The sequence below is a fragment of the Schistocerca gregaria genome, chromosome 4 (assembly GCF_023897955.1).
Source record: "Schistocerca gregaria isolate iqSchGreg1 chromosome 4, iqSchGreg1.2, whole genome shotgun sequence".
In the NCBI taxonomy this organism is placed as follows: Eukaryota; Metazoa; Arthropoda; class Insecta; order Orthoptera; family Acrididae; genus Schistocerca; species Schistocerca gregaria.
This window is the reverse complement of record NC_064923.1, coordinates 575242651-575266056: the sequence shown is the minus strand read 5'-3', so window position 1 is coordinate 575266056 and position 23406 is coordinate 575242651. Positions and strand designations below refer to the sequence as shown.

The following is a 23406-nucleotide window of genomic DNA, read 5'->3' as shown; positions in this document are numbered from 1 at the left end:
GGCAATGCATTGCTTTTTAAAAAAAATATTATGAGTCCCAACTATTACTAGTATACAACTAAATAATGCTACCAGTTTAAGATATATTTTTAGTCCTAAAGATAATGCAAATTTTCTATGTATTGATTCCATTATGTCTATGTATTATTGGAATACCGACCTTGAGTAATAGTTCCAATGTCTTACATTTTAAATATGTCTTATGTCACTTACATGATATCATATACAAACACCAGTAGCTTGATGCTACACTCAATAGCTCCTATTTTAAATGATGACTTGTGAATAACACTGAATAATGTTTTGTAACACTATATGAATACTTTGTAACTGGCCAATGAATACCACTGATTGACTTGTGAATAACACTGAATAATGTTTTGTAACACTATATGAATACATTGTAACTGGCCAATGAATGCCACTGATTCAAACAGATGAGTTTATTGTTTTGTAATACTCAATACTTGCTACATGTTTAGTAACTTGCCAATGAATGCCACTGATTCAATCAGATGAATTATGAATAGTGTTTTGTAACACTCAATACTTACTACATCTTTAGTAACTAGCCAATGAGTGCCAATAATTATTCAAATCGGTTGATACACTAGGGTAATTCTATGATGACTAGCATAAGACTTAATATGTCCTTCATCTTCTGACCTAATTATCAGCAATTACTACAATATCCGTTTGTCCTGTCCATCCTCATGATCATGGAGCACTATATTGGTTTTTGCACTAATTCTACGTTGCTGTAAGAGTATGGATTCTACAAAAATATGGTGTTGACATATCAAGTTGTCCACCACCTTGAACGATGGAGATGTTATTATGGTCCTACTGTTTGGTGTACCTAATGTACTACCAAAATGATAACACTGAATATTAATACAACATTTCAGTGTCTTGGCTACACTGATAAATACTTTAGTAGTAGTAGTAGTTTTATTCATCCGTAGATCTCTTTTTACAAGGATATAGGACATGTCAAAGTATTTACAAGCTTAGATCAATTTACAATAAGCTAATTCGTATACACATATATTTACAGACTTCTAGTTAGAGACAATCATTAGATTTTACTCCTGGTATACAATAATTTATTTACAAATAACTCATTAAATAATGTAATGCCACACTATTCACTCATATTTCACTATCAGTCACTGCACACACTATACACACATTGTTTCATAACACTTCACTCACTACATACACACACACACACACACACACACACAGGTGATCCTTGGGCCATTTTCTGTACTGCAAGTTCCCATTTGCTATCCTGAAAAACTGAGTCAGCATCCCTTCATAATGAGTGAGATGTTGAGCTCAGAAAGAGGAAGAGGTGTTAGTATTGTGCTGTGCATAGCTTGAGGGGAGAGTGTCTCTAGAAAGGAAAAAGAAGAAAAATAATAAAGTGAAGGTGTTATGTGGAATATTGGATGTTTCATAATCATCATTATTATTATTATTTGTTTGTATAACATTTTTTTATCAAACCCCTACTCTGCTTTATCTAAGTAATCCTTCAATGTATAAAATGTATTGCATAACGTACTTTTTAGCTGCCTTCTTAAATAAGTGTATTTTTGAAATTTCTTTAATCTCTTTTGGTAATTTATTGTACAGTTTTATTCCTTGGTAGAAAATGCTGTTTTGAGTTTTATGTTTATTTTTTCTTGGTAAATGTAAGTTGAGTCTATCTCTTGTTGCATGGTCATGGACAGAGCTGTTTGTGCAGTAATTGCCAATGTTACTTTTGATGTGTACAACTGACTGGTAAATGTGTTCACATGGAGCAGTTAAAATTCCCAGTGTTTTGAACAGATCTTTACAATGAGCTCGACTACTATTTCTGGTTATTATTCTTTTCTGGAGTTTGAAAATTGTGTTCATATTTTGTGGATTTCTTCCCCAAAAAAGAATGCCATAGCTAAGAATTGAGTGTACATATGAATAACATGTAACTAAAAGACACTGCATGTTACACACAGATGATAGAATTCTAAGGGCATAACATGCTGATGACATTCTGTTTGCAAGTACCTTTGTGTGTTCGTACCACTTCAGCTGAGAGTCAATATTCATTCCTAGAAATTTTGCATTTGTTACACAGTCTATAGAGGTGCCATCTACATTTAATTTAACATTGTCATTTTTCCTCTTCAAACTGAAGTTCATGGCATTAGTTTTCTTTATGTTTAATGTCAATTTGTTGCTTATTGACCAATCGTAAACTTCCTTGAGAGTTTCATTTGCTTTCTCGGTAAGGAGTTCTCTTGTTCTCTCAGTGACTATAATATTGCTGTCATCAGCGAAGAGAATTTTCTCACCATGAGTAACACTACTGGGAAAGTCATTGATGTATATCAGGAATAGTATTGGTCCTAATATGCTACCTTGTGGAACCCCTATATTAATATGTTTTGGTTCTGATAAGTATTTTACTAAATGTTTAGATCTATTTGAAGTATGTGTTATCTCTACTCTTTGTATCCTATCTGTTAGGTATGATCGAAACCAGTCATTAGCTACCCCCCTTATTCATAATGCTTCTAATTTATTTAATAGAATCTTGTGGTCGACTGTATCAAAAGCCTTAGAAAGATCCAAAAATATGCCTGTGACACACTCATCTTTATCAAGAGCATTAAGTACAACTTTTGTGAATTCTACTATGGCTGACTCCGTATTTTTGCCACTTCGAAAACCAAACTGTGATTTGCTTAAAAGATTGTATTTATTCAGATAATTCATTAATCTGTCTTTCATAATTGCTTCTATTATTTTTGAGAATGCTGACAGCAGGGAAATGGGCCGGTAATTTTCTATGTCTTCTGCATTACCTTTCTTAAGCAAAGGTACAACTCTTGCCTGTTTTAGCTGCTCTCTTCAGGGAAGAGAACTTCAGATTGTCTCACTTGGTGTTGTGCTTCTGTAGAAAGATATGGACTTTCAGTGCAGCTACGTGCAACCTACTGTGTACAACCATAATGCAATCCTTCCCATTCCTTTCCTAGTTCTTACAAAATGCTAAAAACTTTTATAGTGCATGTGCACTTTATTTCTTTTCTTAATGAATTCAGTAGTTACAAAATGCTAAAAACTTTTATAGTGCGTGTGCACTTTATTTCATTTGTTAATGTGATCAGTTCATGTAAAAATGCTAAGGACCTCTACAGTGCGTGTGCACTTTATGTCATTTGTTAATATATTTTGTACTCATTGTGTATACTTTGTCATTTCTGAATGTTTTGTACTCAGTGCATGTGCACTCTATTTAATTTCTTAATATGTTCTGCACTTATCAATGATGTATATACTCTGTGATTGTAGACTTAGTAACAAAATAGATTATAGAAAAATTTGTTGCTCATGGCAAGTCCAATTGACTCACCATCGCTGCCAAATTTTTGCCCCCCAGTGGAGGGTTATGTAAGAGGTCCATAATTAAAGAATTCGTTGCTAGCGCACTCGAGCCGATGTAATTTCGATGTATAGCTCACGCGCTGCCTGCGATATGTAAGCTAGAAGAGAATCTGAGACCAAAGAGCAGTATTGACTGCAGCAGGAACTTGTGCAGCAGTAGGAGTTAGTTGTTATTAGCGAGCAGTCGTGTCTGGTGTATCGTGTTGGCTGGGCCGGTCGTGTGCAGCGATGGTAGAGCCTGAGCATTGTAGGATAAGGTAAAAGCAGCCTCGCGCATATGTAGTATTGTTACATCAAGTCCCATGTAAATGTTTAAAAAAATCTGTTAATAATAATCTTTCTCATAAAAAGTAACTTTTGACATCCATCGCAATTTGAAGAATTCACTAATTTCTCCAATCCTTGGCCATCCCGGTTATTGAAGAGACAAATCAGTTCTTCCCTTTTATATAAGACAAATCTATCGGCCAGCATTGCACTTAGCTGCGCCAGAAAAATTTCTTATAGGAGCAGATATATAGGCGTTACCCGGCGACCTAATGAAGGTAAGATTTTTCAGCTTATTCAGAATGATGTATCAGGGCCATGACTCAGCATTGCTGACTTCTAAAATTTACCAGGTTGAATTGACTGTCAATTATTGAAAGGTAATAGGTTTGTCACATTGTATTATACTTTCACTGTTGGGTAGTTACGCTAAATGAGAATATTATTCATATCAATTCATTTTGTGGGAAGGTTACACTGTGTAACCTCCCCACAAAATAAATTATACTTTCACTGTTGGGTAGTTACGCTAAATGAGAATATTATTCATATCAATTTATTTTGTGGGGAGGTTACACTGTGTAACAAAGTTTCATTATTTCTTGTATGGTCGTCACTTTACCATCATCACAGACTACAAACCTTTGACATCGCTTTTTCATCCGACCAAGCCTGTACCTCCACGTACAGCGCAGAAATTCATTCGCTGGTCTATTTTCCTCTCGCAGTACCGCTACGATATCTTGTATCGGTCCACTGCTAAGCACGGAAAGGCCGATGCGTTGTCCCGCTTGCCTGTTGCTGAGGATAGGGCATTCGATTCCTCCGAACTTGGTTGCATGTTCATTGATGCGGAAACCGATGACGTGGTCGAATCGTTTCTGATTGATTTTCGTCGTGTAGCTACAGCCACAGCTGCCGACCCTGTTCTTGCTCCCGTTCTGCGTTTTGTTGCTACGCAACGGCCCTTGTCAAAGTCACGGATCGGGGACCCGTTGGTTCGCCGATTTTTTGCTCACAAGGAGAGACTTTTTGTACGGTGTGATATTTTGCTGTTGCGTTCTGATAATGATTAGTCCAGGGTCGTGGTACCACGTTCGTTACAGTCCTCTGTCTTACAGTTTCTCCACCAAGGACATTGGGGTATAGTGAGAACGAAACAACTTGTTCGTCAGCACTGTACTTGGTTCGGAATCGATGCCGCGATTACGAATATGTGCTCTTCTTGCATGGTGTGTGCCGAACAACAATCAGCACCACCGCGGAAATTCTTTGCATGGCCAAAAGCCACTTCCCCTTGGCAACGCTTACACATCGATTTTGCTGGTCCATTCTGGAATGCTCGATGGTTGGTTGTGGTAGATTCATTCAGTAATTTTCCTTTTGTTGTCCGGATGTCTTCCACGACGTCATCTGCCACCATCCAAGCGTTATCCGCTCTCTTTTGCATCGAATGACTTCCACAGACTATTGTTTCCGACAATGGCTCACAATTCATGTCCGCAGAATTTCAGTCATTCTGCAAGGCCAATGGTATTCAGTACCTGACATCCGCGCCGTTTTCGCCACAATCAAACGGTGCTGCTGAACGATTGGTTAGGACTTTCAAGTCACAGATGTTGAAGTTGAGAGTCGTATTCTCTGGAGGACGCGTTATTGCTTTTTTTGTCCTCGTATCGCTCTCAGCCCCGAGATGGTCGCTCGCCGGCTGAGTTGCTCCACGGTCGCCCTTATCGAGCCTTGATGTCTTTGCTACATCCGCCGCATCAGGTTCCTGTGCAGCGGCAGACACCTGCATTTGCTCCAGGCGACGTTGTATACTATCGCCACTACCGAGGTTCACGGCGTTGGCTCGAAGGGTGCATTCTTCGCTGCCTCGGACGCGCTACGTATCTGGTTTTTGGGGCGTCTGGTGAGGTGCGTCGGCATCTCAATCAGCTGCGCCTCTGTCGTCGCACGGGATCTGCCGCTCGCCGTCTGCTTTCAGCGACGGTGCCGTCCGGTCAGCGCCCTGCGGACCCATCTACTGGCTCGCCTCAGCCCCAGGTGTTACCGACGCTGCCTTCCATTTTGCCCCATGGCAACGCGCCGCCGCCGCCGCCTGTTCTCCCGCCGGCGACGCCCGCAGTGGGCGCGTCGCTGCAACCGCCGGGCGCCTCCCTGGGTCACGCGCCGCCGATCGCTTCCCGTGACCAGTTGTCATCCGACATGGAACTCATGCCCGCTCCGGACCATATGTCGTCTTCGCCCGTCGGGTGCCCTGGCCCGATGGAGGTCGACCCTTCGGCCAGTCCTGTCTCTCTACGGGCGCATACACCGCATGTTGGCGTGCACCCTGGAGCAGGTTTTCAGGCGTTTCCTAGTTCCCCGCGGTCCGAATGGCAGGGTGCGGGTGGCACAGCCCCGCTTGTTGTCAGGCTCCCCACCTCGTCGCATACGTCAACATGGAGTTCTCCCCACGGCGGGCGGAAGCCTTATGCCACAACCGTACGCCGATTTGCGGGGGAGGAATGTGGTGTCACCGCCAGACACCACACTTGCTAGGTGGTAGCCTTTAAATCGACCGCGGTCCGGTAGTATACGTCGGACCCGCGTGTCGCCACTATCAGTGATTGCAGACCGAGCGCCGCCACACGGCAGGTCTAGAGAGACTTCCCAGCACTCGCCCCAGTTGTACAGCCGACTTGGCTAGCGATGGTTCACTGGCTTCTACGCTCTCATTTGCCGAGACGATAGTTAGCATAGCCTTCAGCTACGTTATTTGCTACGACCTAGCAAGGCGCAAGTATCCGTACTATTGATATTGTGAATCATGTACCATAAAGGCGACGTTCGTCATTAATGGATTAAAGTTAAGTATTCCACCAGCTACGTCCGTTTTTCTCACTTCTAATTCCCTTGTCATGTTCCAGACCTCACGCCAGCCTGCGTGAGCTAAAACGCGTGCATATCGGCCTCCTTTAGGAACTCGGTTGGCTCTCCTGCCAACCACAACACAGGGTCCACGATTCATGATGTTGTCTTCATGCCTGTACCCGTCCATCCGCTCGATACAATTTGAAACGAGACTAGTCCGACCAGGCATCATGTTTCCAGTCATCAACAGTCCAGTGTCGGTGTTGGCGGGCCCAGACGAGGTGTAAAGCTTTGTATCGTGCCGTCATCAAGGGTACACTAGTGGGCCTTCGGCTCCGAAAGCCCATGTCGATGATGTTTCATTGAATGGTTCGCACGCTGACACTTGTTGATGGCCCTGCATTCAAATCTGCAGCAGTTTGCGGAAGGTTTGCACTTCTGTGTTGTTGAACGATTCTCTTCATTCGTCGTTGGTCCCGTTGCAGGAACCATGTATACGGTAGTAGTAGATGGTGACTTTAACCTATCCAGTATAGATTGGAAAAGCTAAGCATATTTGATAGGCAATAAGGAGAAAGAATCTTGCGAAATATTACTGAACACTTTGTCTGGCAACTACTTATAACATCTAATCGGACACCTCACATCTCCTAGCTACAAATAGGCCTCACAATTTCGAAAGTCGCTAGTGAGAGAGAGATAGCGACCATGATACTGTTACAAGAATAATGGTCTCCAAAGGCAAGAAAGTCATGAAACAGCCAGAAGAGTATTTGTCTTTGGTCGAACAGACAGTTCCTCTCGACTTACTTAAAGGACGGAGGAACAACTTTTAGTTTAGATCTGGCTACCTCAGAACAATCGTGGTTAAAGCTGAAAGACATTATAAACCTCAGTCTAGATAGCGTACGAAGCAAGTAAAATAGTGAAGTAATAAAAGTTTAATAGTATCATTAGAAGACTGCCGCAAAAGCAAGTGTTGCAGTACTCTCGTTACGGTAGAAGCTTTAGTGAAACTCATGCATGAAACCTACAACGGTTTCCAGTCGGATCCTGGAGAAAAAAAAATCACACAATTCTAAGAATTTCTTGCCTTTCGTAAAATCAATATACGAGTCCAAACATTGCATTCAATCTCTCAGGGATCCGTCTTGTGTTTACAGGGAAGATAGCAGGCAGAAAAAATAAATAGAATATTTACAATACATTTACATATGAGGATACTGCCGTACCAACATTTGAAAGCGGCACAGATTTACAAATAAGAGCTATTGATATTAGCATCCTCCCAGAAAACAATTAAGATGATTTAAATCTGTCAAGGTATGAAGTCCTGACAGAATTTTAATCAGATTTTACGTTGACTACACTTCGGAAATACTTCCTCTCATAACAAATATTTGTTGAAAATCTCTCCCGCAGTGAATAGTCTCTCATGACTGGATAAGAGCGCAAGTCACTCTTGTTTACAAACGGGTATAAGTTAAGATACACAGATATAAATACCAATTTTCCTGATATGCGTCTGCTGCAGGATATTAGACCACATTCTATGCTCAAACACCAAAAAGTTCTTGGAGGGGAACGATATTCATTCAGAGAATCAGTATGAATTCGTATGAAACACAGCTTACGTTATCCGTACACATCTTATAAATAATAGGTGCAAGTGACAGATAGATTCCATTTCCCTAGATTTAGGCGTTAGATGGTATGCCGCATCGTCGACAGCTAATCAAGACACGATTGTAAGCAGTATCTTCTCAGATATTTGATTGAGTCTATCGATATTTGACTAATATGTTGTACTGGACGGCAAATGTTTTACAGAAACTAAAGTAACACCGGTGTGCCACAAGAAAGCGTTACATGGCTTTAATTAATCTCAGTGTGTATAAATCATTTACCATTCATGATCAGTAGCACTATAAGATTGTTCACTGATGATGCTGCCGTCCACAGGAAAGTATCGTCGTTGAGCGATCATAAGGAAATGCAGACGGACTTGTACAGAACTTTCGCCTGGTGTAATGAATGACAGCTCTCCATTAATGCAGATTAAGATATATGAACATTTTGTACATAAGGAACAGTGACATGAGAACTGCGAGGAAAAAAAGCCATTACTGCGTCAGTCAATTCTTGACAAAGAAACAGAATCATATAGTATGCGATTGGAAGATTATTGGTGGACACTTTGAGCATTTCACGTCATGTAAATATTTAGAGAGAAACCTAAGAAGCGACAGAAATTGGAACTACCATATAAAAACTGTTTTGGGCACGGCGAATATAAGAGTCAGGATTATTGGAAGGGTTCTGAGAAACTGTGGTACATGAAGTGAAAATTCCCTGTAAGTCAGTAGTACATCCAATTCTGGAGGAATATTCCAATGCCTGGAATCCTTATCTTGTAGCAATGATAGCAGACATCGAACGAATTGCGGAACGTACTACCAGGATTGTAAGACGTCGGTTAACATATACGAAAAATGTAAAACAAATGCTTGGGGAACTTAAATAAGAATCCTACAAAGAAAACGAAAAAGTTCCACGTGACCTTCAGATTAACTAATTAATTCAAAGAAACTGTGTCTGAAGAATACAGTGTGGCCATTATTCACCAACCAGTAAATATCTCCCGTAGAGATCATAAAAGTAATAACAGATTAGGGCGCCTACAGAGGCATATAATCATTTTTCCCTCGCAAAGTGTGCGAATAGGGTGGGACCCAAAAATCGATTATACTGGTACGGAGTACCGTTCGCGCCACCCCCAAACGAAGCAAAACCGCATGCGGAGTGTACACTGACTGACAAAAAAGTGAAGCACCCAGAAGCGAGGAGGAAACGAAATCAAACTTCACGGTGGGAGGGGGTATCTGATGTTATTTTAGTGATTATAAAATTGAGTCAAACTTACAAACTTAAGAACTTCACAGTTTCGGTCCGCTTATCTGTACGACGTGGACTCCCTCTGGTCTTGATGCATTCACTGATACAGTTGGGAATGTTGTCATAAAGCCATTTTATCGCCTCCTGAAGCAAGATGACCCATTGATATCCTGGATATTGTCATGGGATGTAGTTGACGTCCGAATTGATCCTTCACAAGTTTGTTCGGGGATATACCTTGTATCTTGCTGCCCATCAGAGTACCTCAAACATGCAGAAGTAGGCCTCGCTGAACGAGCACCTCCCATAACGCGCAATTCACACAATGAGCGAAACAAATTGTACAAAAAGACTCGCTTAATGAGCGATGTTTCACTTGATGGGTGACGACCATTTGGTGTGACGTCACCAGCGCATTTGAATTATCTTTAGTATGTTCTACAGTCGGGGTTTAGTGCTCTTTCTGCTACCATCTTAGTGCATCTTGTGGTCACATACTTTTCTGAGCTTGTGTTCACAGAGCGTTTTTTGAATGCAGATTTTAATAACCTCCGTAGATATGTCCCCGAAGATAAAACTGCAAGAAGAAATAAAATGACCTTAGAAATGAAACGTAAAATCATTGACTAACGCGAACGTGGTGTGGGAGTTGCTGATTCAGCACGCACATACATTCGGTCTACATCAACTATTTGCTCTATCCTCAAGATCAAGGACAAAGTTAAGGAGATAAATGCTACAAGAGTATCTAAACAACGGTTCTGGATTCTGGACGATGTCGAAAGGCTGCTCCTTTTATGGATAAATGAAAAGCAAATGCAAGGTGACACTATTGACAAGAACATCGTTTGTGATGCCATCATCATTAAGAAGACGACAGAATCACCAGCGGCCGAAGAAGTATTTAACGGAAGCCATGAGTGGTTTAGGAAGTTGAAGAGGAGAACCTGCGTCCACAGTGTTGTGAGGCACAAACGCAGAACAGAACTTCATCAGCAACTTCAAGATGCTCTTAGATTCTGAGGGTTATCTGCCGCAACACGTTTTTAATTGTGACGAGACAGGTCTGTTCTGGAAAATGTTGCGGAAACGAATCCTTTATAACAGCAGAGGAGAATGCATTGCCTTGTCAGAAGCCAATGAAAGAACGTCTCACATTGTTCCGTACCAACGCCAGCGGCGATTTCGAAATTAAACAGCTGCTTGTTTACCATTCAGAAACACCGTGAGTCTTCAAGAAGTGTAAAGTCCAGAAGAACAGGTTAAACGAGATGTGGAGATCTAAAAACAAAGTTTGAGTGACACGTGATCTTTTTTGTGATTGAATCAATGAAGTTTTTGGCCCTTTGGTGAAAAAATATTTGCTTGAGATGAATCTGCCACTCCGTGTCTTGCTTGCTAAGGACAACGCTCCTGTCCATTCTCCAGGTCTATAAGACCACCTCCTTGAAGAACTTCAACTCATCAAGATCCCATTTCTGCCCCCCAACACCAGCAGATTATTTCTAACTTTAAGAAGCTCTACACTAAGGCACTCTTCAAGCGTTTCTTTGAGTTGACTGGAGCTACCAATCTTACTCTCAGATAGTTTTGCAAATATCACTTCAACATCATTGCCTGCGTCAAGATGACCGAATAAGCATGGGAAGGGGTCACCAAGAGAACTCTACTTCTGCTTGGAAGAAGCTTTGGCCGGAGTGCGTTGTCGAATGTGACTCTGAGGACTTGATTCAGTACCTGTGGAGCCTGTAGTCTACGAGATAGTGTCTTTGGCGAAGATCATGGGACTAGAATTGGATAACAATGACATCAATGAGCCTATGGAAGATCACAGCCAAGAAATAGACCACCGCAGAGTTTATGGAGTTGCTATGTGTTGCACAGCAGGAAGTTGTAGAGAGGAGTTCTTCAGAGGAGAAGGAGGAGGAGGCGGTAACAGCAGAGCAGCAATCTTCTGGCGCTGTAAGAGAAATTCTGAAAGCGTGGAAATCGGTAGCATCGTACACTGAAAATCATCACTCCAATAAAGCAGCGGCTACGCACGCTACAAATGTATTTGACGATAATGCTGAGTTGCATTTTCGCCAAGTGTTGAAGCATCGCCAGAAGGAAGTAAAAAAATTGGTTATGTATGATGTATATTGTAAGTATAATTTTCTTTGAAAAATGACATGAATAAGATAATATTTTTAGTACTTTTTCTGCATGGAATGCATTAGCGTATTTTACATTGATCTGCATGGGACAAATTGTTTCGGTTAACGAGTGTCTCGCTCTGCGAGTAAGATTCTGGAACGAATTATGCTCGCTGTGCGAGGTTCCACCGCAGCTCCTAGACGAATGCCGTGGCCCTGGCTACTACCTGCAACAGTCACCAATCATACGACGGTGTACCACAGGTTGCAGCAACTCTGGCCCATTAACAACACTTTCTCTGGAGATCAGACGAAAATAGTCGGCGTCAACAGACACACACTGGGTTGCTTTAAACTGAACCTCCAGCCTCATCGCCGTAAGTATAACCACCACCGAAAACAGCACTGCCATCACGGCGCTACCCCGCTTCCATGTGACACGTGCAGCCACCGGTATATTTCATCCGAACGAATATTTAAGTCGCCATGTGAACAACTGCAGTTATTGATTCACAATCCCGGCTAACGACGCCTGCACCTAGCAGCTCATCAATTGGATTTCACTGCTGAGCCAACAATAAGCATCAAAACGCAGCGTCTATGGACAACACCCAGCCTCGAGTTGTCTACTGGATCGCGGACTTCGTCCCTCCCCAAGCACGCTCCGCTTACCAATGCCTACAGCGTTACAGATTTCGTCAGTCCTCGAGCGCTCTTGGGCTGTCAGCCTGAACCAAGTAGAGCAACTCACATCTCAAGAAATAGTGCTATTTTACTATCAGTGTTATTCATACTTGCCCAGAGTAGCCTTCCACACCTGTGCAACGCTTTGGAGTGTTACTGATACTACACAGCATTTGTGTGCTCTTAATACTCACTGTCCCTTTTCAGTAGGGCACTGCAACATTCAGACGTCTTTGCGCAGCTCCTGCTTCGTTTACAGCGGCTAAAACACGAATACGAGCTTCTCTCATAGGCGTTAGCCCACCCTGGCGTTGCCCTCACCCCAACGCCGGCGACACAACTGGGTTGAAGGCACCGACTGCCTTCCTCACATGGTTGGAAAAATACTTCATGAACTTTACAATTCATTATGTCACTCAACAATGAGTATTTCCTTACCCATGTGACGATCTTGCTACCCTGTCCTGTGTTTACTTACAGGCTGAACTCATTGCCTATTATGACAATTTACATGTTCCTACACACACTCACCATTCTGAGGCACCATCCTCCACGCCAAATTTTTGTGCTCCTCTGCAGCTCCCTCAGTGCCCCTGTGCTCACTGTAGTGCCCACTTCTCCAGTTTTCCATGCGCATGTACTCATTTCACAATGCGCCTCATCCTCTAAAACACTTATCAGCTCCTTGCCAGTCCTACCTCCACCTCTACACACAACCAGCACCTCTACGACTGGCACCTCTCTCACCAGCACCTCTGCCACTGGTGCCACCACAGCCAGCCCAAACATAGCTGGCACAACTGCAACTGGCCAACTACAGCTGGCCGAACTGCAGTCATCCCAAATACATCCAGTTCCACCTCAGTTGGCCCAACCTCAGCTGCCCCCATCACAGCCTCCCCCAACAGCACCATCCCCATCACCTTCCAGCCGTTCCTCATCTGTGCACCCTCCTTAGGCCACTAGCTGAACTTCCCTCAGCCTCTCATTGTGCTCTCCTGGAAATTTCGACTCCTACATCAACCACACTGCGTCCTCTTTTTCTATGTCTAACCAGAACCGTCTATCTCAGCTGCATCAGAGACTCCTGCTTTCAGCCAATGCTCCCCAGCTCACAAGCACACATTCTAGAGCCACCTCCTTTCAGAAGCCACTTCTTCAAGACGTCTACATCTCTTCTTTAGGGGGAGAAGTAATGCTGTGTCTCCTGGCTACCACATGCAACGCAGCCACCAATCATACCTCGTGCTTTGAGCTGCCATAGCTCTAGACCACTAATGATACTCCTTCTGTAGATCAGACAAAAACAGCCAGCATCAACAAACACACACTGCGTTGTTTTCAACGAAATCTCAAGCAACTGCCAAGGTGCTGTGTGGCACCAACATCGCCAACAGATTCAAAAGCATCACTGTAAACAACACTACCATCATAGCACTACCTCAGAGCCTTACGTGCCTCTGCCAGTATCCTTCCAATGGGTGAATGCTTAGGTTGAAACGTGCCCTTAGAAAAATTATACACGACTGTGCTTAAACTGACACAATATTTTTTGCGCAACGCAATCTGACTTTCAAAAATCCCTACAAAAGAATGGCTACGTGGCGGCGGCGTTACCAATAAAAAAACCTAAACATCCTACTTACAAGGTCATCACCCAATCACTTTGCAGTCAGTTCTTCACACTTGAGGCTTATGCTGGCTGCACCCAGCAGCTCATCAATCCATGTACATCAGCAAGACTACAAGGAGCATTTGACTGCAGCATTCATGGTGTACATCCACTCTTGAACACCCCATCACCACCGCCACCTATGGCCCCATAGCCTCCTCGAGTACCCTAAGCTCTGTGCTGCCTGTATCCTCACAGACTTCATTCAGTTGTCAGCCTGAAACGAGTAGTGCAACTCACCTCTCAAGCAATCGTGCTTTTGTATTCTGTTGATTATACTTAATAAACATACAGTCCTTCTATGCTATCTAACAACTTAAATTTCAGCATCTCCCCTTGGTCACAAACACGAAAAAAATGGCACCATGATACTGTTGCATGAAAGGTAACATTTGACGATGCACAGTGTCTACGACATACCATTGTGCCATCAGAGTTCCCCCAGTCACTACCACTCATGGCTTGAAATCATAGCTGGCCACTGTGGCCGAGCGGTTCTAGGTGCTCCAGTCCAGAACCGCGCTGCTGCTACAGTCGCAGGTACGACTCCAGCCTCAGGCATGGATGTGTGTGATGTCCTTAGTTTAGTTAGGTTTAAGTAGTTCTAAGTACATGGGCCTGATGACTTCAGATGTTAAGTCCCATAGTGCTTACAGCCATTTGAACCATTTTTTGAAATTATGCCCAACAGCTCCTCACATCACAATGATCATCCAGAATAGTGCAGAACTGCGAGCTATCCTGAACATAATATGACACCATGCAGTCCATGCAGTCCATGCTCATCAGCTGCAGTACCACTCAAAATGCAGCCGTTGGTGCTGTGGTGTTAACAAGAGCCTATTCAAGGGACCTTAATTGCCAAGACTGGCTGCTGGTAGTCTCCAGCCAAAGATGTAGGATTAGACAGAGTCTTGCAGAGAGGCTATTAGTTGTTCTGGACAGTAAGATGCGGATATGAAGGGGCTACAATATGCTTAGCGCACAGTATGGGGACATTCCCTTGTGGTGGTCAGATGTGGTCGACTGGAAACCTGATGACATGTATGTCTGCCCTCAAGTTCCCATGTAGTCCAACATCAGGCCACCATCACATCAAAATGTACCATAAATCTGCATCTGGTCCCTTTAATCCCCCAAACCAACCAACCACAAATCTAGATACCACCCAATTCGACTACACAACCAAACGGAAACCCTCAATGAGGCTCCTTTAAAACTCAGTCGCATGCTGATAACGCTGTATCATATACAAGTACACGACATCTCAAAAATGGTTCAAATGGCTCTGAGCACTATGGGACTCAACTGCTTTGGTCATTAGTCCCCTAGAACTTAGAACTACTTAAACCTAACTAACCTAAGGACATCACACACATCCATGCCCGAGGCAGGATTCGAACCAGCGACCGTAGAAGTCACGCGGTTCCGGACTGAGCGCCTTAACCGCGAGACCACCGCGGCCGGCGACTATTTCACGAGTATACCGTGAATATGAGGAATCCGGTAAAACATCAAATCTCCGACATCACCGCGGCTGGAAAAGAGCCTGCAAGGACGGCAACAACGACGACTAAAGAGAATCGTTGAACGTAACAGAAGTGCAGCCCTTCAGCAAATGCTGCAGATTTCAATGCTGGACCATCAACGAGTGTCAACGTGCGAACCATTCAACGAAACATCATCGATATATGCTTTCGGAGCCGAAGGCCCACCAGTGTACCCTTGATGATGGCAAGACTCAAAGCTTTACGCCTCGCCTGGGCCCGTCAACACCGACATTGGACTGTTGATGATTGGGAACATGTAGCCTGGTCGGACGAGTCTCGTTTCAAATTGTATCGAGCGCATGGACGTGTATTGGCATGGATACAACCGCATAAATCCAGGGACCCTGCATATCAGTAGGTGATTATTCAAGCTGGTGGAGGCTCTTTAATGGTGTGGGGCGTGTGCAGCTGGAGTGAGATGGGACTCCTGATACGTCTAGATACGACTCTGACAGGTGACACATTTGTAAGCATCCTGTCTGATCACCTGCGTCCATTCATGTCCATTGCGCATTCCGACGGACTTGGGCAATTCCAGCAGGACAATGCGACACCCCACACGTTCAGATTTGCTACAGAATGGCTCCAGGAACATTCTTCTGAGGCTAAACATTTTCGCTGCTATCAAACTCCCCAGACATGAACATTATTGAGCATATCTGGGATGCCTTGCAACGTGCTGTTTGGTAGAGATCTCCAACCCCTCGTACTTTTGCGGATTTATGGAGATCTCTGCAGTTTTCATGGTGCCAGTTCCCTCCAGCACTACTTCAGTCATTGGTCGAGTATGTCACGTCGTGTTGCGGCAGTTCTGCGTGCTCTCGGGAGCCCTACACTATAGTGTACCAGTTTCTTTGGCTCTTCAGTGTAGCTGCCTGTGGTGTGTGCGTGCGCGAAGTTACATTGACATCCGATGATATTGTATGAGTGCTTCACTTTTTACTGTAAGGCATTGTAAATTGCGATTCAGCCGGATTAGTTAAGAAGCAATTTAATATTCTACATCAGTACACCCCGAACGCAGAAAAAAACGTATCTGAGTAACAAACTCGACGCAAATTTTCAAGGCGAAAATATGACTAAAGAATCACTCCTTTTCCGTGGCTCCTCAGCACACGATACAAAGTTCATCTTTGCTTCCTTACAGACACAGGCACTGTTCCATTTAGAGCAAAGAACATTACAGAGATACTCACATTCTAGTGCCCACTTGTTCAATTCATTCAGGAAGTCGGAAGGCATCTTCATATTCTCATCTCTGATAGCGAGCATTCTGAAAGAATGGAGGAAAAAGATAATGTAGACCTTGACTAACACAAAACTGTTACTCTACCTCTGACACTCGTCTCACCGACGGCTCTCACCTGTCTGTGAAGTCCTGGGCGACCTTGTCGATGGAGGGAACGTACAGCTTGCTGGAACGCGGCTGCATCATGGGCTGGTTGACTCTCCTCCTGAACTCGTACCACTGCTCCCCCTGACTGCAACAGCACCAAACCACACCACTCATCAGTTCACGTACGAAACATGCCGCCGCTATGCAGTTCTACTGTAGAGAGGTGCACGACAGAGATGCTGGGCTGTGTCGTAAGTAGGGGATGACAGAAGCGAAAGTAACATTTGGCTTAGTCCGGTAGGGCCGCTGTCGTTCACGGTATGTTGATTTGTGCATTCTTGTTGGAGGAAACGAGCCAACGGTTTTGCCGCAGTGGTCACTCCGGTTCCCGTCACGTCACCCAAGTGGAGCGCTGTCGGGCTGGGCTTGCTAGAACTTGGATGGTTGACAATCCGGTATGCCGAGCGCTATTCGCTAGCCGAGTGCACTCAGCTCTTGTGAGGCAAACTGAGGAGCTACTTGATTGAGAAGTAGCGGCTCCGCTCTCGGAAACTGGCATATGGTCGGAAGAGCGGTGTGCTGATCACATGCCCCTCCATATCCGCATCCAGTGACGCCTATGATCTGAGGATGACACGGCGGCCGGTCAGTACCGTCGGGCCTTCATGGCCTGTTCGGGAGGAGTTTAGTTTTGTTAGAGGAAATTACACAAAGGAAAAAAAAACTCCAGCAAAACGACGTTGATAAACACCGAATAATTTATAAATTTCACGTGTATATTTAGTCGCGTCAAGAAAGCACATCTCAACGGCGATGAGATTGTTTCTCATTCGTAGAGTTTTCTCTGAATAGCATATGTAAGACAATTCAATTACCTGAAAATTAAGAAGATTTATTAGTTTTCTTCCATTTCCCTTCATCGAAAGTCGGCGACTGTTCAAGCCCATGCGTTGTGGTTATCTGGCGTCATTGTTCAGTGACGCATGACCATAAAAGTTTAATAACATTCTTAGACTATTTAAATGTAAAAATTAACACAATCGGACTTCGAAACTGATGAAGATAGGCTATTTCTCTTTTTTAATGTTGTTGTTGTTGTGGTCTGCAGTCCAGAGACTGGTTTGATGCAGCTCTCCATGCTACTCTATCCTGTGCAAGCTTCTTCATCTCGCAGTACCTACTGCACCCTACATCCTTTTGGAACTGTTTAGTGTATTCATCTACGATTTTTACCCTCCACGCTACCCTCCAATACAAAATTTGTGATCCCTCGATGCCTCAGAATATATCCTACCAACCTATCCCTTCTTCTAGTCAAGTTGTGCCACAAATTTCCCTTCTCTCCAATTCTGTTCAATACCTCCTCGTTAGTTATGCTATTTACCCAGCTAATCTTCAGCATTCTTCTGTAGCACCACATTTCAAAAGCTTATGTTCTCTTCTTGTCTAAACTATTTATTGTCCACGTTTGACTTCCATACATGGCTACACTCCATACAAATACTTCCAGAAACGACTTCCTGACACTTAAATCTATACTCGATGTTAACAAATTTCTCTTCTTCAGAAACGTTTTCCTAGCCATTGCCAGTCACATTCGTTCTGTTGCTCGAACAATTTCTTATGAAATTAGTTTAGCTTTAATTTTATTGTCTCTAATTATTTTAATTGGTAGTTTTAACATGTTTGATTTTAACTAATTATCCTCTCTACTTCGACCATCATCAGTTATTTTGCTCCCCAAATAGCAAAACTCCTTTACTACTCTAAGTGTCTCATTTCCTAATCTAATTCCCTCACCATCAGCCGACTTAATTCGACTACATTCCATTATCCTCGTTTTGCTTTTGTTGATTTTCATCCTATATCCTCCTTTCAAGACACTGTCCATTCCGTTCAGCTGCTCTTCCAGGTCCTTTGCTGTCTCTGACATAATTACAATGTCATCCGCGAACCTCAACATTTTTGTTTCTGCTCCATGGATTTTAATACCTACTCCGAATTTTTCTTTTATTTCCTTTACTGCTTGCTCAATACGCAGATTGAGTAACATCGGGGATAGGCTACAAGGCTTTCTCACTCTCTTCCCAAACACTGCTTCCCTTCCTTTCATGCCCCTCGACTCTTATAACTGCCATCTGGTTTCTGTACAAATTGTAAATAGCCTTTCGCATCCCTGTATTTTACCCCTGCCACCTTCAGAATTTGAAAGATAGTATTCCAGTCAACTCTTTTTTAATAGGCCTCTGAAAAATACTGACTCATTAATAATGTTTCTAAGATTGGAATTAAGGTGTTTCAGGTACTGCCACTGTTTCGCACTTTAATACATAATTATTCAGTAAGCAGGCTACAGATCAGAACAAACATCATGCTTCCACAACGACACGATAGACAAGACAGTAAGTAAACATGAGACGAATAAAATATTTTCTTCTTAAAACAAATGATAAATTGCATAAGCAGCTTCTGAGGCTGTTTATACGGATCTTTGGTTTCTGCAGTGTTTAGATATCTAGTAGATACACTAATGGCCATTAAAATCGCTACACCATGAAGATAACGTACTACAGACGCGAAATTTAACCGACAGGAAGAAGATGCTATGATATGCAAATAATTAGCTTTTCAGGGCATTCACACAAGGTTGGCGCCGGTGGCTACGCCTAAAACGTGCTGACATGAGGAAAGTTTCCAACCGATTTCTCAGACACAAACAGCAGGTGACCGGCGTTGCCTGGTGAAACGTTGTTGTGATGCCACGTGTAAGGAAGGAGGATAAATGCGTACCATCACGTTTCCGACCTTAATAAAGGTCGGATTGTAGCCTATCGCGATTGCGGTTTATCGTATCGCGACATTGCTGCTCGCGTTGGTCGAGATCCAATGACTGTTAGCAGAATATGGAATCGGTGGGTTCCGGAGGGTAATACGGAACGCCCTGCTGGATCCCAACGGCAGACGAGATGACAAGCATCTTATCCGCATGGCTGTAACGGATCGTGCAACCGCTTCTCGATCCCTGAGTCAACAGATGGGACGTTTGCATGACAACAAACTTCTGCGCGAATAGTTCGGCGACATTTGCAGCAGCATGGACTATCTGCCCGGAGACCATGGCTGCGGTTACGCTTGACGCTGCAACACAGACAGGAGCGCCTGCGATGGTTTACTCAACGACGAAGCTAGGTGCACGAATAGCAAAATGTCATTTTTTCGTATGAATCCTAGTTCTGTTTACGAAAAAAAATGGCTCTGAACACTATGGGACTCAACTGCTGTGGTCATTAGTCCCCTAGAACTTAGAACTACTTAAACCTAACTAACCTAAGGACATCACACACATCCATGCCCGAGGCAGGATTCGAACCTGCGACCGTAGCAGTCGCACGGTTCCGGACTGCGCGCCTAGAACCGCGTGACCACCGCGGCCGGCCGTTCTGTTTACGGCATCTCGATGGTCACATCCGAGTTTGGCGGCATCGCGGTGAACGCACATTGGAAGCGTGTATTCGTCATCGCCATACTGGCGTATCACCCGGCGTGATGGTATGGGGTGCCATTGGTTACACGTCTCGGTCACCTCGTGTTCGCATTGACGGCGCTTTGACAGTGGACGTTACATATCAGTTGTGTTACGACCCGTGGCTCTACCCTTCATTCGATCCCTGCGAAACCCTACATTTCAGTAGGATAGTGCACGACCGCGTATTGCAGGCCCTGTACGGGCCTGTCTGGATACAGAAAATGTTCGACTGCCAGCACATTCTCCAGATCTCTCACCAATTGAAAACGTCTGGTCCATAGTGGCCGAGCAACTGGCTCGTCACAATACGCCAGTCACTAGTCTTGATAAACTGTGGTATCGTGTTGAAGCTGCATGGACAGTACCTGTACACGCCATCCAAGTTCTGTTTGACTCATTGCCCAGGCGTATCAAGGCCTTTATTACGGCCAGAGGTTGTTGTTCTGGATACTGATTTCTCAGGATCTATGACCCAAATAGCGTGAAAATGTAATCACATGTCAGTTCTAGTGTAATATATTTGTCCAATGAATACCCGTTTATCATCTCCATTTCTTCTTGGTGTAGCAATTTTAATGGCCAGTAGTGTAATTTTATCACATTCATTTTCTTGTATTTAAAGGAAACAATATTGTCGTATGTAGAAGAGCAGGTAGATAACATCTGCAGCCTTATGAGGACCATCGCAGACGACATAGCTATGTACAGCACAGTGATGTTATCAGAGACTTGTTACGAAATACCGAGTAACGGCCAGCTGATCAGCGACTGATGTAAAATATTGCTGCTGACCTTGAGCACATGTAAGCTCACTAGATAAAATGTTTACCACCTACTTAAAAGAGCACACTAGTCCTTTGGGGCATTGCATGAGGTATGAAGCTGCTACCAGCAGGTCATGTGGCCGAGGGATGGCCGTTATCGCTGATACACCTGGTTTTCGGTTGTATTGCTTTTTCTTTCACGCCAGTTAAATCTGACTGTTGAAATCGCTCAAATTAATCGATTTATGAAATAATCTATTTTCAGTTATTTATTCCTATTTTTTCTTGTAATAAAAGTACAAATCGGACAACGACTGAAAAACTTTTGCTCTCTCAGTTTCAAGATACATTAAATCACAATATCAAATTAAATACGCAAATAAAAGAAAACTTAACTCCGCCCACCGATCACTGCTTTTCTCGAAAAGTAATGAGTGATTGAATGCTGCCAAAAACACCAGTATTTGCCCATTGATTCTAATTTCTTGAAACTATGCCCAAAAATCACGTTATAATCGGTGATCACGCCATTATTTAGGTATTACAAATACTCATTGCTGAAGGGTAAAAACTGATATCGAAGAAATCTGTTTTTCGTGTTAATTTGCAGGTTTTCAAGGACTACAAGCATATAAGGCATATTATGTAGACACAGGCGATCAGCTACTTTCTAAATTATCCTAAGGACAAAGACACACACCCATGGCCGAGCGAGGACCCGAACCTCCACCGGGATCAGCCGCACTGTCCATGACAGACAAATCTTTAATCTTCTGAAGCAAATAAGGCATTGTATTTGGTTGCTATGTTATTTCGTGAAAGCATTTCCAGACTAGGGTTGGCACCACTCTGCAATATAACGAATGTCCGGCGACGACAACGACGAACTAAATATACAGGGTGTTTCCGTAAGAGCGTGCAAAAATTTAACAGGGCGTAGAGGATGCTCCACTGAAGAATTTGGGATAGGGAACCTGCGGTCGGAAATGCCAGCTTAAGCAGATAATAGACACAAAATCGCAGTACTGTGTACTTTTCTATTAACATTAGTTACAGTTAACTGCAGATACTGCCACTGGCTCTATGAACGTGCCATTTGTACTATATCTCACAAAATGTGCTGAAACTGACGGCCATTAACTTCAATGCCAGCATGACATCGGCGAACAAGTTTCTGACCCGGCCTGACGAATATCTCTAATGTCACATAATAGGCAGCTAAAATTCTGGAAATTAATACCGTCTTCGTATCCACTGGGGTCTCATACACAAATGAATTTAGATATCCTCATAGGAAATAATCAAGGGGGTTCAGATCAGGTGCCTTGGCAGGCCATGGAATAGGACCTACCCTTCCAGTCCAGCGACCAAGAAATACTTGCTAGTATTCAGGCTCCACCTCATCATTTCCTTGCAGGAAATAAAGAATGTACATGATAATAAACAGTATAGTATGTTTAAACATGTACTCAAATTATTCGTAAAAAAACTGGAAAACAGTAATCTAGACCAAGCAGTAGACAAGTTTACTTCTATATCTCCTGAAGCTGGATTCTCTACCCCCAGATTCCTCACCTCAGATTGTCCAGTGGAAGATTCTCTAAGTCCTGAAACATTTTTGCACGCCCTTACGAAGACACCCTGCAGATCTGGTGGGGGTAAGTCTTGCACACTGCAGTACACGCGTACCCGTAAGCCACGTCAAGCGGCAACAACGGCATTGTTGTCTCAGCGATGCTGTACGATTCTTATGCCGTGTGTTTCTTGCCCGTTTCTGTCGGCATTGTTATTAAAAGATCGCTGATAGATTTTCCCATTTTCTATAATGAAGCAATTTTTCAAACGAATTCCTTTTTTTAATGTTTTTTTGAAATTTTAGCACTGCTGCTGCTTCTAATTGATACACTCCTGGAAATTGAAATAAGAACACCGTGAATTCATTGTCCCAGGAAGGGGAAACTTTATTGACACATTCCTAGGGGTCAGATACATCACATGGTCACACTGACAGAACCACAGGCACATAGACACAGGCAACAGAGCATGCACAATATCGGCACTAGTACAGTGTATATCCACCTTTCGCAGCAATGCAGGCTGCTATTCTGTCATGGAGACGATCGTAGAGATGCTGGATGTAGTCCTGTGGAACAGCTTGCCATGCCATTTCCACCTGGCGCCTCAGTTGGACCAGCGTTCGTGCTGGACGTGCAGACCGCGTGAGACGACGCTTCATCCAGTCCCAAACATGTTCAATGGGGGACAGATCCGGAGATCTTG

General features: G+C 43.5%; 1 protein-coding gene across 1 annotated transcript in view; it reads right to left on the bottom strand.

The window, feature by feature from the left end:
• LOC126266726 (probable cytochrome P450 301a1, mitochondrial) overlaps positions 1-23406 on the bottom strand; it is a 286151-nt gene that overhangs the window by 130502 nt on the left and 132243 nt on the right. The window contains exons 5-6 of the mRNA XM_049971202.1: positions 16865-16981; positions 16697-16773 (exon numbers count right to left, since the gene is read on the bottom strand). Coding sequence (XP_049827159.1) covers positions 16697-16773; positions 16865-16981 — 194 coding nt within the window. The remainder of the gene's footprint in view (positions 1-16696; positions 16774-16864; positions 16982-23406) is intronic.